At 38.7% G+C, this 15789-nt stretch overlaps 1 protein-coding gene across 1 annotated transcript; it reads right to left on the reverse strand.

The window, feature by feature from the left end:
- Nucleotides 1–293: 293 nt before the first annotated feature.
- ankrd1a (ankyrin repeat domain 1a (cardiac muscle)) lies at nt 294–12508 on the reverse strand. Its single transcript, XM_017438507.3, has 9 exons — nt 12361–12508; nt 9717–9902; nt 6882–7010; nt 5147–5254; nt 4954–5052; nt 4766–4864; nt 4273–4371; nt 3014–3112; nt 294–1450 (listed from the first exon to the last, which is right to left on the reverse strand). The coding sequence occupies exons 1-9, from the start codon at nt 12385–12387 to the stop codon at nt 1352–1354; spliced, it is 945 nt and encodes a 314-aa protein (XP_017293996.1). The 5' UTR covers nt 12388–12508; the 3' UTR covers nt 294–1351.
- Nucleotides 12509–15789: the final 3281 nt, after the last annotated feature.

Here is a 15789-nt window from a genome sequence, read left to right on the forward strand (position 1 = left end):
CTCTGTTGCACTTTGATTTTTACACCTACCACTTGGCAGCATACATAAATGCAACATACAATACGACACAGTAAACTGTATATAATAAATTCTGCCACATTTCATGGAGTAATAACAGCCTGTAACTCTTCTTTTTATTACATTTGTTGGCACACACACACACATATATATATATATATATATATATATATATATATATATATATATAATGAACCATTTGTTATATCTTAAATTTTTGCCATTTCAGCCCTGCATGATGGAAGGATTAAGCTGAACAAAATAAATACAAGATGTCATTTATGATCACTTTTATTGATTGCTTCATAAATGCAAATGAAAGGTAACAAACATATTAGAAAACATTCATAACAAGACTTTCACTGAACCATCACAGTCGTTTCATCTCTTCTCTCACACTTCTTTGTGTGCTTTTCACTTCCTTACACGAAGACGACTAAACTAGGAAAAAGCCCCAGAATATATTTTAATCCAGCAGAGAAAGGGGGAAGAACAAAAAAGATAATTGGTCATACTGTTTCAGAATTGGGAAAGATTTTGTTTTAATCGTCACTTAAACTGGTTTGACTTTTAAGAAAATTTGAATCGAAAGCTGCTGTCATCAGCAGAGTTCATTTGACTTAACCACTTGAATGTTGCTGCAGAACACACATTTGAAACAGAATAACCTAAATTTGCAGCATGAACAAATGAAAAAAAGTGACAATCTGAAGATGTAACAAAAAGTAAAAGTGGATATTTTACTCAGTCTGAAGCATAAACTTACTTTGACCCATCTCATTTCTTCATCCCACAGATCTGGTTAAAGCCCCTGAATGGGTGACTTTAAAACACTACTCGCACTTTAAAAAAAGAAAAAGATCTAGTTCATTTCAAACTTACCTCAAGTCATACTAAAGAGTTCCACTAATCATATGCCTGGAAAAGTTTTGCATCCAAGCAGTTCTTACTTGTTAATGAGTAAAAATGTCAACATAACACAAAAGAAGTCAGTTTTTGTGTTATAAAAATCAATCAAGTACAATAAATCTGTCAATGAGCAAACGTCTTACTGATAAATAAATAAGTCACCTTCTAGATGCATCATTGCTGATTTCAAATCAGCTTAAAATAAAACTGACAAATATTGTCCAGCAATATTTGACGATCAATAAATCTATCAGAGCTAAAGGTCATATTAGGACACAAAACATCCTGCTTAGAGTTCACATTATTGATTTAAAGTCCCTGACTGAATATCTTTACACCAAAGTGAAGCTATTAAAAGTCGACTATTTTAAAAAAAAAGAAAAGAAAAAAGAAAAAAAAATCATCCCGATGCTTTGTAAGGGTCTCATTTGCAGTGATCGGCCTTCTCCACGTTGACGTTGTACAGGAGGCTCTTGGCTCCGTTCTGCCACGAATATAGTGTCTCCAGTGGCGTTTTTCCGTCCTGCGCAAAAAGGAGTAAATCGAGATTGAGTGGCAGCTGGCGAAGATGGCTCTTCTTCAGACAAACATGGGCCTTCACAGGAAGTTTCAGAGTTTCATTGGTCTGAACATCCTCTACATCAGGGGTAGGAAATCCTGGTCCTCAAGGGCCACTATCCTGCATGTTTTACTTGTTTCTCTGCTCCAACACACCTGATTTGAATCAATGGGTAATTAGCAGGCTTCCGTAGAACATGAAGAGGTGATTTAACCACTGAATCAGGTGTGTCGGAGCAGGGAAACAAGGAAAACATGCAGGATGGTGGCACTCGAGGACCAGGGTTGCCTACCCCTGCTCTACATCTATTTCAAAAGAGTATTTGTTGCTCCTAAACTGCCTTAAATTCTTTGTTTATAATCCAACTTTTACTTCTCTACAGAATGAAACACCCTTATATAATGGCCGCCATGACAGGTTGGGGTGGCTTTGCTTTCCAATAATTCTCACCAATCATGTGACCTATTAGATCGACAGTCTCCTGAACTTGACGAAAATGTTCAAATTTGACAAGATTTCTGGGCAACCATGTTGAAATAATGTAACAACCAGGACCTGCTGAACAATCCAGCACCCAGAATCTGCTGAGCCTTTGTTTGCTATGGCGATTCCCACCTTTTCTGGGGAACAGAGGGGGAGGGGCATCACACAGCATCGACAGAAACGCAAACTAGAAAGTGAGCCTCAAACAAATTGCCACTGTACAGAAACTATAAGATGTAGTGACTACATTCATAAACAATGAGAACATTTGGTGGCCATACATGTATTTTTTTTTCTATAGTGCATTAAGGAGGTATGACAGGTCAAACACTCTCCACTTTAGGGTTTGAAAAGAAAATTTAGAGCTCAGTTAGAACGAAAGTCAATGAGAGTTTGGGTGTGAGCACTCTGCACTCTGAGGGAATTTAAGAGAAATCTCTGAATCCTTTAGCAGTAAAAGACACTGGGTGAAAGAAGACAAAAGAAATACCTCTGTCGTTTTGGTGTATAAACTGTAGAAGAAGTGTAAGATTTGTGGGAGTGATAAGAATTTGTAAAAATGCTGGGAAGTTCTCATAGCTGAAAAGTTAGTGCACTCAATTAAATATTCCGTAGTAAAATCTTAGTAAATGGTGATTGTGTAAAGTCAGATTTTCTGTGACCCCATTTAAACTTTAAATGATGTTTATGCTGTGAAGTATATCTGAGCTGTAGAGCTCCAAAGAGAGCTGTGTTTTTCACTTGTTTCAACAAAATCTTCTTGTCAAGGTGGATATTTTTTGCTAACTCTATAGAATGCAGTGCTACCCAAAGTCATAGGATGCTGGTAACAATTTAGCCACACGTTTTGTGTGGGTTCTTCAAACCAAAAAACAGAAAAATAAAGTTAACAATAAGTTCTAAAGGTGCTTTAATGCTTTCTCATACAAACATGGGCACCAAGGGGAAGTTGAACTGAATAATATGAGCAGATAAACTAAAGAGGAAAACTGAAGTTCAGTAGAGTCCCGAGTTTACCAGAGCGTGCTTCGGTTCTGTACTTACAAGGTTCTTTGAGCTGAGGCTGGCCCCGTACATCATCAGCAGCTTGATCATCTTGAACCTGTTTATCCTCACTGCGTCGTGCATCGGCGTGTCTCCGTCCTGCAGTCAGACAGGCAGACAACAAAACTGCTGTTCAGGAAAGATTTTTAACCAAAAGAAGAATTAATCTAATTTATTCTCTGGATTTCAGGCAAACGTAGCAAACGGTGTTTCTTTCACTGGAAGATCAAAAACATCTTACACAGATACAAAAAAGAAAAAAAAAATCTTTTTTTTAACTAAATAATTTCTCATCGGATGTCAAAGCAATATTTTGCGAAAGTGTTTTTGTTACTAAGCGAGGGTTTGTTTTTGTTTTTTTTTTCCTTTTTTTCTTGCTACCATATTAAAACTGGGTCCTAGGACTTACACTAAAAATAGGTCACCATTTCTGTCAACATTTTGATGATGCAATAAAATGGTCAAAATAAATTATATAAACCTATAAAAAGCAAATGCAAAGATGCATCAAACTGTGTCAGGAGTTGCTCAGACCGAGCGGCACCCTGTTACATAACTGCCCATTAATTTTGCAAGAAAGTTCAAAAATTAAATATTAAAATAACTACATCTACACCCTTACAGTAAAACAAACACAAACTTCACATGTAGAAATCCCGTTTTCACTGGTGAAATCAAGTAAAATTAATAAATGACATACTGTGTGTGGAAAACAATTTGCACATGGTTTTAGAACAAAAAAACACACATGCACTTAACATGTGGATAATCACATAATTTCACCTATGAAAACATTAAACTAATATATGAACCATGTTCTGCACATTTTGCATGTAAACAAAAAAAAATTCAAACAAAAAATTCACAAAGTTGTCACTGAAAACATGCATGTTTTCACGGGTAAAATCATGGGATTTTCCACATGGGAAATCAGCACATTTTGAACTTATCCATGTGGATTTAATAGAAACTTCCCATGTGGAAAATCACACATAATTTCACCTGTGAACAAATGTTGAAATTATTATGTAAAACATATCTTTTGCATGTTTCCCATGCGATCTTGGAACTTTTTCCAACTTGTTCATGTGATCCTGTGAAGTCGCATGTTTTTTATTCAGATGTGGTTTTTCTATTAGGATAAATAAACTATAATAAAAATAGTATTATATTTTACTAAATCGGCTAATTAGGTCCATTAATATTATCTGCTAAGAAGTATTGTAGCCCCTGAGCAGATGTTTGTCCCAAATGCTCACTCTGTCTTTGGCGTTGACGTCTGCTCCACAGTGAATAAGATGCTCGGCGCACTCACAGTGTCCCGTCCTCACAGCCACATGAAGAGGTGTGCTGTCCAGCTAAGGGGAAGAGGAGGAGAGGGGGGGGGGACACTTAAGTCCAGCCTGATGATGTGAAACTGTAAATCACGGGGTGTCCAATCCTGGTCCTCGAGGGCCACCATCCCGCATGTTTTACCGGTTTCTCTGCTCCAACACACCCGATTCAGTGGTTAAATCACCTCTTCCTGTTCTGCAGAAGCCTGTTAATCACCCATTGATTCAAATCAGGTGTGCTGGAGCAGAGAAACAAGGAAAACATGCAGGATGGAGGCCCTCGAGGACCAGAATTGGACACCCCTGCTGTAAAGCGTTTCACATCAAATAAAATTAACACGTTATCTGTCACCACAGGATGGCGCTAAAGACTGCAGTCAGTGGTGTGAAAGGCAGAAGTTTCAGTCCGAGGACCTACCTTGTCTCTGGAGGCGAACTTGGCTCCCTGGTTGAGGAGGAGCTCCAGGGCCGGCAGACTGCCTCCTCTGCAGGCCCAGTGGACTGCCGTGGCCTCCAGCTGAAAGCACATTCCTAACCGTCAGACTGTTTTTAGACCAAAGGCGCGAAGAAAAGATGGGAGACGTGTGACCTGCTGGAACCCCTCACCTTGTCTTTTTGCTCGATGGCGGCTCCAGCCTCCAGGAGTCTTTTAATCACGTCCACGTGTCCTTTGAAGGATGCTTTGTGCAAAGCTGTCCTCTGGAACTGTGCACGTTATAGAGAAAGTTTAAAAGCGTCTTAGTAGGTTCATTTAGGAGTCTTATCCCAAATCTCAATACGAACTCTGTACGACTCTCACATTGTCAGCTGCATTGGGATCTCCTCCGTCTGCCAGGTACTTCTCCACCACAGGAAGCTTGTTCTCCTCGACTGCTGTCAGAAACAGCTGCTCGTCCACCGACTCCGGCTAAAACAAACATTCGAAAGAGATTTCTGAAGAAACATTGAAGGGTGTCAGCCCAGCTGCTGCTAGATACTCCAACACGTGTCATTTTTTTCTTCTAAAACCCAGTAATAGATTGGGACTTCCTGCTGTAACAACAATCAGACAAAAATGTTGACGTTTTGATGTATAAACTGTAGAAGAGGTGTTAAAGCTGCTGCCAGTGGCTCAATAGGGTCTCCGCGGTAACCACACCCCTTTGTCTGTCACTCCCTGACAGCGCTCATAATAAAACAGGCAGACAGACCACACAGAGCAGAAAGTAAACCTCAAACCACTAGTCGCTGTGCAAAAATCTTCAGGTGGGACTGTAAACCTCGCTAAAGGTTGTCTCTCACTAAGCTGCAGCTGTTGGTCGTCGACTCAGAACTGCAAGAAAATACGCAGTATCAGCTGCAGTTTCACAGAACTCTGAGTGTTTGCGACCAAGCAACTAGAGCAGCTTCGAGCAGCCAGTTTGTGAAAATCATGACATGTAAATCTGTTTTCTTGGCCGTGCACGGTATTTTCTTGCCCACCTTCCTTGTACCCACCTCAGCAGCTGCCCCCACATGTATGATTTAATCTCTTGGAGTACACATTTGAAGTGAGCAGTTTTTTTTTTAATAATTATTACTGAGCGTAGTTTTTAAACCAGGACACGTTCGCTGTCAGAGAAGAGCTAAAGAGTAAAAACACAGCTCTAGCCCTCTTGAAACGACTTGGAAACTCCCACATTAATAAACCTGTTGCATAAGTTCTTTGAACATGTTCAATGATCAAGCGACGGGGTCGCATTACCTCTGCAACTTACACGAGGAAATTAAGAACCCCTGTAAACTTCATGAGACATTCTGGAGACTGCAGTGCTAGTCCCCCAGAGAGATGCCACCTTGGCATTAGGTGGTAGAAGTGTCTGATCATCACAGGTATCAGTTTATCATGTCTACAATGTTTTATGCACTAGAAATGATAAGTTAATGAGACCCTTCAATTCCAGTTTTAAAGAGAAAACTCAGTGCTCAGATGCAATGGAAGTCAATGAGAGTTTGGGTGTATGCACTGTGCATTGTGGGGGGATTCTAGAGGAAACCATAAGTCCTATAGCAGTGAGAGAATCACTGAGTGAAAGAAGACAAAAATGACCACATTTTCATGTAAATATATGTATTAAAAGTGTAAAGATTGTGGGGCTAAGAAGAGTTTGTAAAGGTTTTAAAAAATGTGGACAGCTCAGATGTTAGTGTGGCATTGTCCCAAGTTGAACATTTTGTTGTAAACTTTCCAAAAAATCATAAAACCTAAACTGGGATTGTGTAAAAACCGTAAAAAGGATATTAAAAATGTCAGTTCAGTCGTGTAAAGTCCAACTTTTTGTGGCCCATTTAAACTTTGAAGGGTGTTTCTACTGAGCTGTAGAGTCCTAAAGAAGTCTGGGTTTTCTCACTTGTTTCACCAAAATCCCATCGTTGTCTATAGGGAAATATTTTGCTTTTTTTTGTGAATATTGTTTCTAATGGATTATCTACTGCTACTAAAAGTAATAGCACACTGTTCTTGATCAAGCAATGTAATTATTTTCACACGGTTTTAACTGAAAACAGAACCTTACCACAGCCTCTGCCTCTGGCTGCTTTTTCTTGTGACCAGGAGCCTTCCTCTCCCTTCTCTTCTTCCTCAGCTGCAGGATGTTGAACAAATCGTCCACCGTCTCCAACTTCAGCCTCCCACTTTTATCCGTCTGAGGTTGTGGAAAGATAAAGAGGAAAAAAAAAACTTATTTCAGGGCTTAAACTCAACAAAAGCCAGACTCTTCTTATTATAAGTGACCTTTAACCTTTCATAGTTGCCAATCATTCCAAGATGGCAGTCACCTCTGAGTAGATTTTGATTTGCATTTATTAGGAAATAATAATTGATTTAAAAGTAGAAACAGTCCAGAAGAAACCAGAAGCAAAAATCTAAAAAACCCATCAAAGCTGTTTACAAAATCTGCCATATTAAAGTTTTAGAGTTCAAGAAATAAGTTCACAGAAAACAGATTTTGATTTGGTTTTGTAACTAAACTATCTGAATAGCGAAAGCAGCACTCTGCTGGCTCTAAAAATAATGAACTATCCAGAGTGCAGCTAGATGATGATGATTAAAACATATTATGCTCTTGACTGCCACTAGGTGGCAGCACACAAAATGGAACTGCGTATGAAGCCTGGAAAACAATATTTACCAGTGTCACTGTTTGCATTCAGCTTCCAAAGAATATTTAGACTGTTTACTGGAACACAAAGCTTAGAAATACATAAAAATCAAGACACAAATTACATACATTTTCATAATACAGCAATACAACTGTTATTACTGGTTTTACTGTTTTAGAAGTGTGCCCTTTTTAGTTAGAACTACCATTATCACCCACTGTGATGGGCAGAGGTAAACAATAATGTTGCCTGTGTGTGTGTGTGTTAGCGAAATATCTCATAAACCACTGAACAGTTTTTAATGAAACTCCCATAAGTTAATCATTGGATGTACATCTACAACTGATCAACAAATGGGGTCTGTCTAATTCAAGATGACAACCATAGCTGATTCACATTTGCAAACACAAAATGGCTCTGGCTCAATCAATTTTACAGATACTGAGCTAAAATTTGATGTGGTGGTAGCTGAGAGTAAGAGTGTCTCATCAGATTGCACAAAAGTTTATTTTCAAGGTTTCACCAAAAAAAAAAAAAAAGCTAAAGTATAACACTTTCAAACTTTACCATAAAAGGCAACAGGGATATGTTCTCCTATTAAGTAATGCTAAAAAGTCCCTGAAATCCCAAACTGAGTTCTATGAGTCAGAATATATGGTTCTGCTTGTTTCTGTGTGTCTGTTACTAAAATATTTTATGAGCTGACGAATGGACTTTCATGAAACTTGCAGGATGTGATCAGTCGGCGTGCCTCTACAACTGATTAACTTCTGGAGTCAAACAGTCAAAACACAACAGTGGTTGTAACTTTTCCAGTTAAACAGATAATGGCCCAAACTTTGGTGTGGTTGCAGCTGAGAACGATCCCCCAGGACACATTTTGAGAGCTAACAGGTAGCGCAGGATCTTTGTTTAAAGATTTGCTGTTAAATATTACGAGTCAACTCTATCTGTCTGTTAGCAAAACCTCTCCCAAACGGTTGGGCAGATTTCAATAAAACTCTCAGAAAATAATTGTTGGCTGTGCATGCAGTACCGATTTAACTTTTGGGGTCAATTCTATTCAAGATGGCCGCTACAGCTAATCCATATTAGCCACACATAAACGGCTATAGCGCAGCTAATTCTACAGTTATTGAGCTAAAATTTGGCATTGTAGTAACTGAGAGTCTCTCACGTCACCTGATATCACATGTACTAATACTTTCAGGTTTAGACGAAAAGGACAACAATTCTGTTCCATCTCATCTTAACAGGATCTTACCTCTAATATGAAAGGCAATGGGTGACATGCATTCCTTTAAGGGATGCTTTTACTTTATGATATACTTTTAAGACGTAATTCAAATCTTCTGATCTTTGACAGCTATGACTGTGGTGATGCTTATATGAACCCCCACCCTAGCCAGCTCTCTGCACGTGCTGGGTGTTGCTCATCATGGAGCCTTGCGATTTATAACAAAATGTAAACCTCTCACCTCCCACTGTACCCTGCGCTCATCAGTAAACTGGTATACTTTAATTTACAGATCCATCCTCGGATTTCTAAATGAGCTGCCCCCTTATCTATACTCTAAGATGTCATGAAGACCGTACAGTCTCAGTCTGCGCTCCCAGGAGTTGAATTCTTTCAGCGTCCCCCTCAGTTCGCACAGAACTTAGGAAAAAAAAAAGGCCTTCCCCTATTCTGCTCTATCTTCCTGGAATACACTGCAGCAAGAACTCAGACAGTCCAGTTTGAGCCCCTTGGGAGATTTTAAACGCGTTTTAAGAGACCTGTTCTTGTTTTTCGGTTTTCTTTAAACTCTGCTACCGTTTTAAATGACAAGATAATGTTTTGATGTTCTGTGTTACAGGCCTCTCTTGTACCAGTCTTGATGAGATTACCTATTTAAATAAAAGTAAAAAAATTAATTGACCTTTATCGGTTGCTCCTCTATCTAAAACACGTGTCAAACTCCATTCCTCGGTGGGCCGCTCTCCTGCATGTTTTAGATGTGTTCTTGCTCTAAAACACCTGTTTTCAATGAATGACTAATAAACACGCTTCTGGACAACTTGCTGATTTGGTGAGGAGGTGATTAAACCATTTGAATCAGATGTGTTGGAGCAGAAAAACCTCAAACTTCCAGGACAGCGGCCCCTTCGAGGCCTGGAGTTTAAAACGAAACCCTGACATCCCAAACGGAGTTCTACGAATCAGAATATGTGAGTGTCTGTGAAAACTCCTCTCCAGCCGCCGGCCTCACGTTCAGAGCCACCACGCTGATCTCCTCCGGCTCGCTGCCGCTGTCCCCCTCCTCCGAGCTGTCTCCTCCCACCTCCAACTCCTGCTGCGACCTGAGGTCATCCTGCTTCTCCTGATTCACCGCTGCCTCGTACACGCCCCCCTGGAAGTCGCCGGCCTCCTTGCCCTCTGACCTCTTCCCGGTCACCTAAGGGGAGGAAAGAGGAAGAGCCATTTAGACGCCGGTGTTCTGTCAGAAATCCTCAGCACCTGATTTAGAAGAGGGCTGACGTGAGCCGGGAAACATGTGAGCACCGCTCGCAGAACCCGACGCGGACGGCACTGATAATGGTTTTGCTTGTTTCTGTGCGTCTGTTACCAAAATATCTCATGAACTGATAAACAAACTTTCATGAAACTTGCAGAATGTGATCAGAGGGTGTGCTTCTACAACTGATTAACTTTTGGAGTCAAATCTAGTCAAGATGGCTGCTGCAGCTAATCCATTTAAGTCAACACATAAACGGCTATAGCTGTGCCAATTCTACAGTTATTGAGCTAAAACTTGGTGTGGTAGTAGCTGAGAGTATTTCACAACACATGCTTTAATCATGACATCACCTAATATTGCTTGTAACGATATTTTCAAGATTTGACTAAAAGGATAACGACTCTGTTCCATCTTGACATAAAATGACCCTAGCCCAGTAGTAGTAGGTTGATGTGAATTCCTTCAAGGAATGCTGGGAATTTAAGTTGTTTTGTGCTTCTTCAAGATTCAAATATGAGTCGAACTGGGACGCAGGAATTTAGTCACAAAAAGTGATGTTCTATAAAGAAACAAACTTCAGCTTCTTCAAGGTGCTTATTTAAACAGTTTAAAGCAGAACATCACTAAACACCGGTTGTTGTTGGCAAAGTGAATAATGATATGTTTTAACCCATTTGCTTTGAAATAGTCAAATTTCTAGATCTACTTTCCATCCATTTGGTTTTAAAAAAGACATCTTGATTCCTGTTATGAGATTAGCTGATTTGTCCTCTGTTCGTACTGCAGCCTTTGTGCTTTTTGCTGCTAACAGGTACGCATAGGTACGCATTTTTTTTTTTACTAAAACTTGTCTGCTTGACTGCTGCAGAGTTCTACCGAACCTCTTAATATGATGCTCAAAGCTACAATTTATAGCATTAAATTGAGACAAATCAGTGGCAATAATCTATTTTTTTGAAAGTTAGGGTTAGGGTTAGGGTTAGGAAAGTGTTTTTTTCTTTTTTTTTTTACTTTTAATCCTGAAGTCTGCTGACCCCCTGAAATTATCAAAAGGTCTTGTTAGAGGCAACATAAAGTCTGAAATGATACACAATCTACTGGAGGGCTGTAATAGTTAAAAAATATGAAATAAGAAAAACCTGCTGGGTAACACAGAAGCCAAAAACCTGGCATTAGCTGAATCACAGTTCTGTGGGAATCAGAAAGAGGAAGGAAGGCATACAGCAATGCTTTAGGCAGGGGGAAATAGACTAAAAAGTAAGCCTCAAACAAACTGTCGCTATGTTCTATCAAACGTATTCATGAACCACTGGTGGAGAGGAAGGTCACATGAAGTTTTATGTTTCTACAGTGTTTTATGCAGGAGTTATGCCAAGGGAAAAATACCCTTCACTTCCTGTTTTAAAGACAAACACACAAGCTCAGATACAATGGAGGTCTATGGGAGATTGGATGCACCCTCTAAACTCTTTGAGGATTTCAAGAAAAGTGTAAATCCTGTAGCTTAAAGATATCAGTCATGTAAAGTCCAACTCTCTGTGACTCGTTTAAACTTTGAAGGATGTCTCTGCTGTGAAGTCTGAGCTGTAGAGCTCCAAACAGGACTGGGTTTTCTAGGTCAGTTCACCAAAATCCTACTCTTGTCTTCTTTTCCACCTCATGATACACAGCTTAAATTTGTTTTATGGGTTTAGTAGAGGTAGCGAATCAAAAGTTGTGATGGGGAAGGAAGAATAATGGGTAATAATACTTCTATATTGGGAGCCCTAAATAAGCAGTAACACCGGTGACCGGTCAAACCAAACGGCTTATTTTTCTTTTTATTTCAGACTTCCACATTTTCAATTAGTCTGTTCCTAAGAAGTAAAGTTGAGTCTATTGAATCAAATACAAGAATTGATATACAAAGCTCTGATTTTAGATTGAAGTGTAAAGATTTACAAAGATATTTTGACATAAAAAAGATTTTTAAGGACCATTTGAGAAATAATTTGGTTTTATTTAGCTCTTTCTACCTTTTATGACTTCAAAAATGACAAGAATATTGATTTTTTTTTTTTTTACCCACACGTTTAGTTTGTCTTCATCTTGATTTTTATCTGCTGGCATTTGATTCTAATATATAATCCTACAGTATTTACACCGAGTATATGACTGTTAATAGTTTTGAATATCAAGACACCTCTGTGATTAAAGGTAAACCTTCATGTTGGTCTAAACACTTTGTTAAAAGGTAAAAACAACAACAACACTTTCTTTGTTAGTTTTTAGGTTTTAAATTTCATTAAATAATCTCAATAATGTATTTAAATTTTACATTTAGGGCTTGTTTTCCCCTCCTAATCTTGTTCATCATCATCACCATCATCATTAGCACCATTTGAGCAGATCTTACCAGCTCTTCCACACTGAGCAGTCCCATTCCTGCCCTGGATCTGTTCTGGTTTAATGGCTCTGTAGGAAACTGGAGGAAGGTTTTAGGTCCACTGGTGTCCTGCCGGGACTGGGAGCATCTCTCTCTGTCCGTGTCTGCAGCTCTCGGCTCTTATATATCTCTGTCAAACGTCTGCTTTGGGCATCAGTGTGCAAAGATTTGGGCAGAGCTGAGAGGTGTCACTCTGCTTAAAATGCTCCCGTGCAATAATGAAAAGTCATTTCTGTTAGTTTCTTTTTTACCTCTTTATTCCAGGGTAATGTTAGCAATAGCAATTTCTACACAGAACTGAAAAAAAACTTAATTTAATCTTCTGCTTTTCATAATAAAAAAAACACATTTCTAAATAAATGTGATTTCTAAAAAGGGTAAACTTTCTATAACTTTGACTTTTGTTAGTGGCACGTTGCCCAACATAAATTAAATTTGCAAAGAACTGAAAAAAAATCTTCCCATTCACAACAAAAGGATTTTAGCTCAGTGACTAAGAAAACACAGCCCTCTTTGAAGCTCTATAACTCACAGTGAAAACATCATTCGGTGTTTAAATGGGTCACAGAAAGACGTACTTTACAGGACTGAACGGACATTTTGATGTCTTTCATGGTTTTTACACATTCACAGTTTAAATTTCATGATTTTTGGAGAATTTATAGCAGGATGTTCAACTTAAAGTGTAACAATGTCTCACCGTCTAACCTATGGGCTTCCTAAATTTCCAAAAAAGTTTTACTCATCTGACTCTCACAACTTTTTCACTTCTTATACAGTTTATACATCAAAACACAGGCATTTTTGTCTTCTTTTACCCAGTGTGCATCCCACTGTTGTAGGACTTACTATTTTCTCTCAAATCCCCCCAGACTGCAAAAAGCAGACATTCAAATGCTCAATGATTTCTATTATATCTGTATCTGTATTGTTATTCTAATAGAAGCCTCAAAACAGCTTGTCCTAATGGAACTGACTGACTGTTGGGAGGCATATAAGGTTTGCATGCACACTGCTAACCCGGACAAGTGGGACTAAAGCAGACGATTCTTTATGGAGCCTCTACATGGCTTTGCATGAGTGGACTCAGAAGAACAGCCATTCGGACTGCAACAGAAAAAGTTTCCAGGTGGCTGTGGGTTTAAAAAAAAGCACCGTGGCCTAATTCTGCTGTGACGCAAGTCGAGACTTGATCAACCCAGGCTGGGTCACCTTACTGATAGTGTAGGAAGTTGTAGGGCCTGAAATACTCGATAAACCTAGAAATACTCGATAAACCCATCACTGATGATGCGTCCCAGCGCGTCCATAAGATGTATCTTTCATCATTTATCCATATTCTGATTTTTCTCTTCAAACTTGGAAGTGAAGGGTCTTTTTTTATATTGCTGTAACTCCTACATAAAATACTGCAGACACATAAAATCTTACAAATGATGACTAGATGCTTCTGTGATTTACAGTTCAGATTTTTTTTTTTTGTCTGTACGACTAGTAGTTTGAGGCTTATTCTCTACTTTGCATTTCTGTCTGCCTGTCTTATTGGAGAGCTGTGAGGAAGTTGGTGACACAGGTCTGTGGTTACCATAGTGACCCTGAAGAGTCACAAGGCAGCCCATTTTAATAGGTTTTACATCAAAACGTCAGTGTTTTGTCAGTTTAGATTATAACAAAAGTAAGTCCCAAACCACTATTTGGCTTTAAAGAATTGTTCTCGTTAGGATTCTTATCGAGGCCGAGGAGATTTCCTCAAAGACGTTTGTGTGTCAATAAAATTATTCAAAAACCACTACGGTTGAATCAAAAGAAACTCAGTGCAGGAGTTGAGCTGTATTTGGATAAAGCATTTCAAACTGGAGTGTGCCCTCTCAGCTAGTTTCTATATTTGTTTGTGTGGTATAATTCAGTCCAACACATGTGATGTGAGTCACTATTAATAGAAATCTTTTTGTGTTGCTGTATCCAAGTGAGACTGAAGTCAAAGACAACGATGTCAATTTATAGAAACAAAACTTATTGATTTAATGAAGACATAAGAAAATGTCTGCTCCCTTTCATGGCAGAGTTTTAGACTACACAGTAAAAACTGCTGGGTTAAAAGTAACCCAATTTGTAATCCAGCAGTGGGTCAAATTTGGACTGAGCCAACCTGGGGTAGTTTTGTTTTGGCAGGGCAGGATTAGCAGTTTCCATACAGGGTTTTGTTTTCTACCCAAGTTTGGGTTAAATTGACTAATATGTTGAATTATAGCCAGTAAAAGATTGAGTTTAAGAGTAACCCCAAGTCTGGGTTATTATACAATAATACCTTTGGTTGGTGCTAGCTAGGTGGCGCTAACAGCTATTAGCATCCGTTAGCTAACACCAACCAATATTATTTTAGAAATACACACATTGTCTAGTGCAAACTAAAGTTATTAACAAAGTGAACCAGGTTCTTACAGGTTGTCTTTCTTACCATCATTACTTTTATTTAATAAACCTAAAGCAGCAGTCCAATCAAGTTTGATTTGGTCAACTTTTAGCTTAAATTGTTAGACTGATATGAATAGAAACACATGGCTCATCTCCCACCCAACCACCAGGTCAAACGTTTTGACCCAATGTTTGGTCAAACCAACCAAACCCAACCGCTTTAACCCAGTAACTGAGTTATCAAGTTAACCCAGCTGTTTTTATTGTGTACGAGTTGACAGGTGTTGAGAAATGACGGAGTTGGTCGAACTATAAACAGTCTCATGCAATGTTGCAAGATTTCACACTCAGAGTATATGTTGTGAATGACTCTCAGCTACTACCACATCAAGTTTTAGCTCAATATCTGAAAAATTGCCAGAATTATGGACATTATTTTGTTTCATTTTTTTATTAAGGAAAGTGAATCAGTGACAGGTACATTAAATACATATTTTCTGAAAGTTTTATGAAAATCTGATATATTTTGCACACAGACAAATATAGTTGATTCCAGTAGTTAATCGTAAAGGTTTTAAACACAGATCTCATTCCATCTGTTAACAATCGGAACAACTGGCAAAACCATTATCGACCTGCCTTCCCCTTTGGAGGTGGTTGATAATTAGGTGATTTATAATAAATCTAAAGATAAATGTTGTATTTAGTACCCACTTGGATGTTTATGTGTTTTTTAAATCGAAGCAAGAAAAAAAATACAACATTTAACCTTAAAACAAACCTTTTCTTCTACATAAATCAACACATCTTTTCAGATATTTACATGCGCAACAGGGTTAGGTCATGCTTTTATAATAAATACCAAAAACAGAGTGACACGTCTCTCTATTAATGATCTTTGTCATGCTGAGCATGCTGCACAAACATGCAGTGATGTCACCATTCGGAGACAGGTTTATGATGACTGAGGAATAAATATCTCCC

The sequence above is a fragment of the Kryptolebias marmoratus genome, linkage group LG22, assembly GCF_001649575.2.
Source record: "Kryptolebias marmoratus isolate JLee-2015 linkage group LG22, ASM164957v2, whole genome shotgun sequence".
Lineage (NCBI taxonomy): Eukaryota > Metazoa > Chordata > Actinopteri > Cyprinodontiformes > Rivulidae > Kryptolebias > Kryptolebias marmoratus.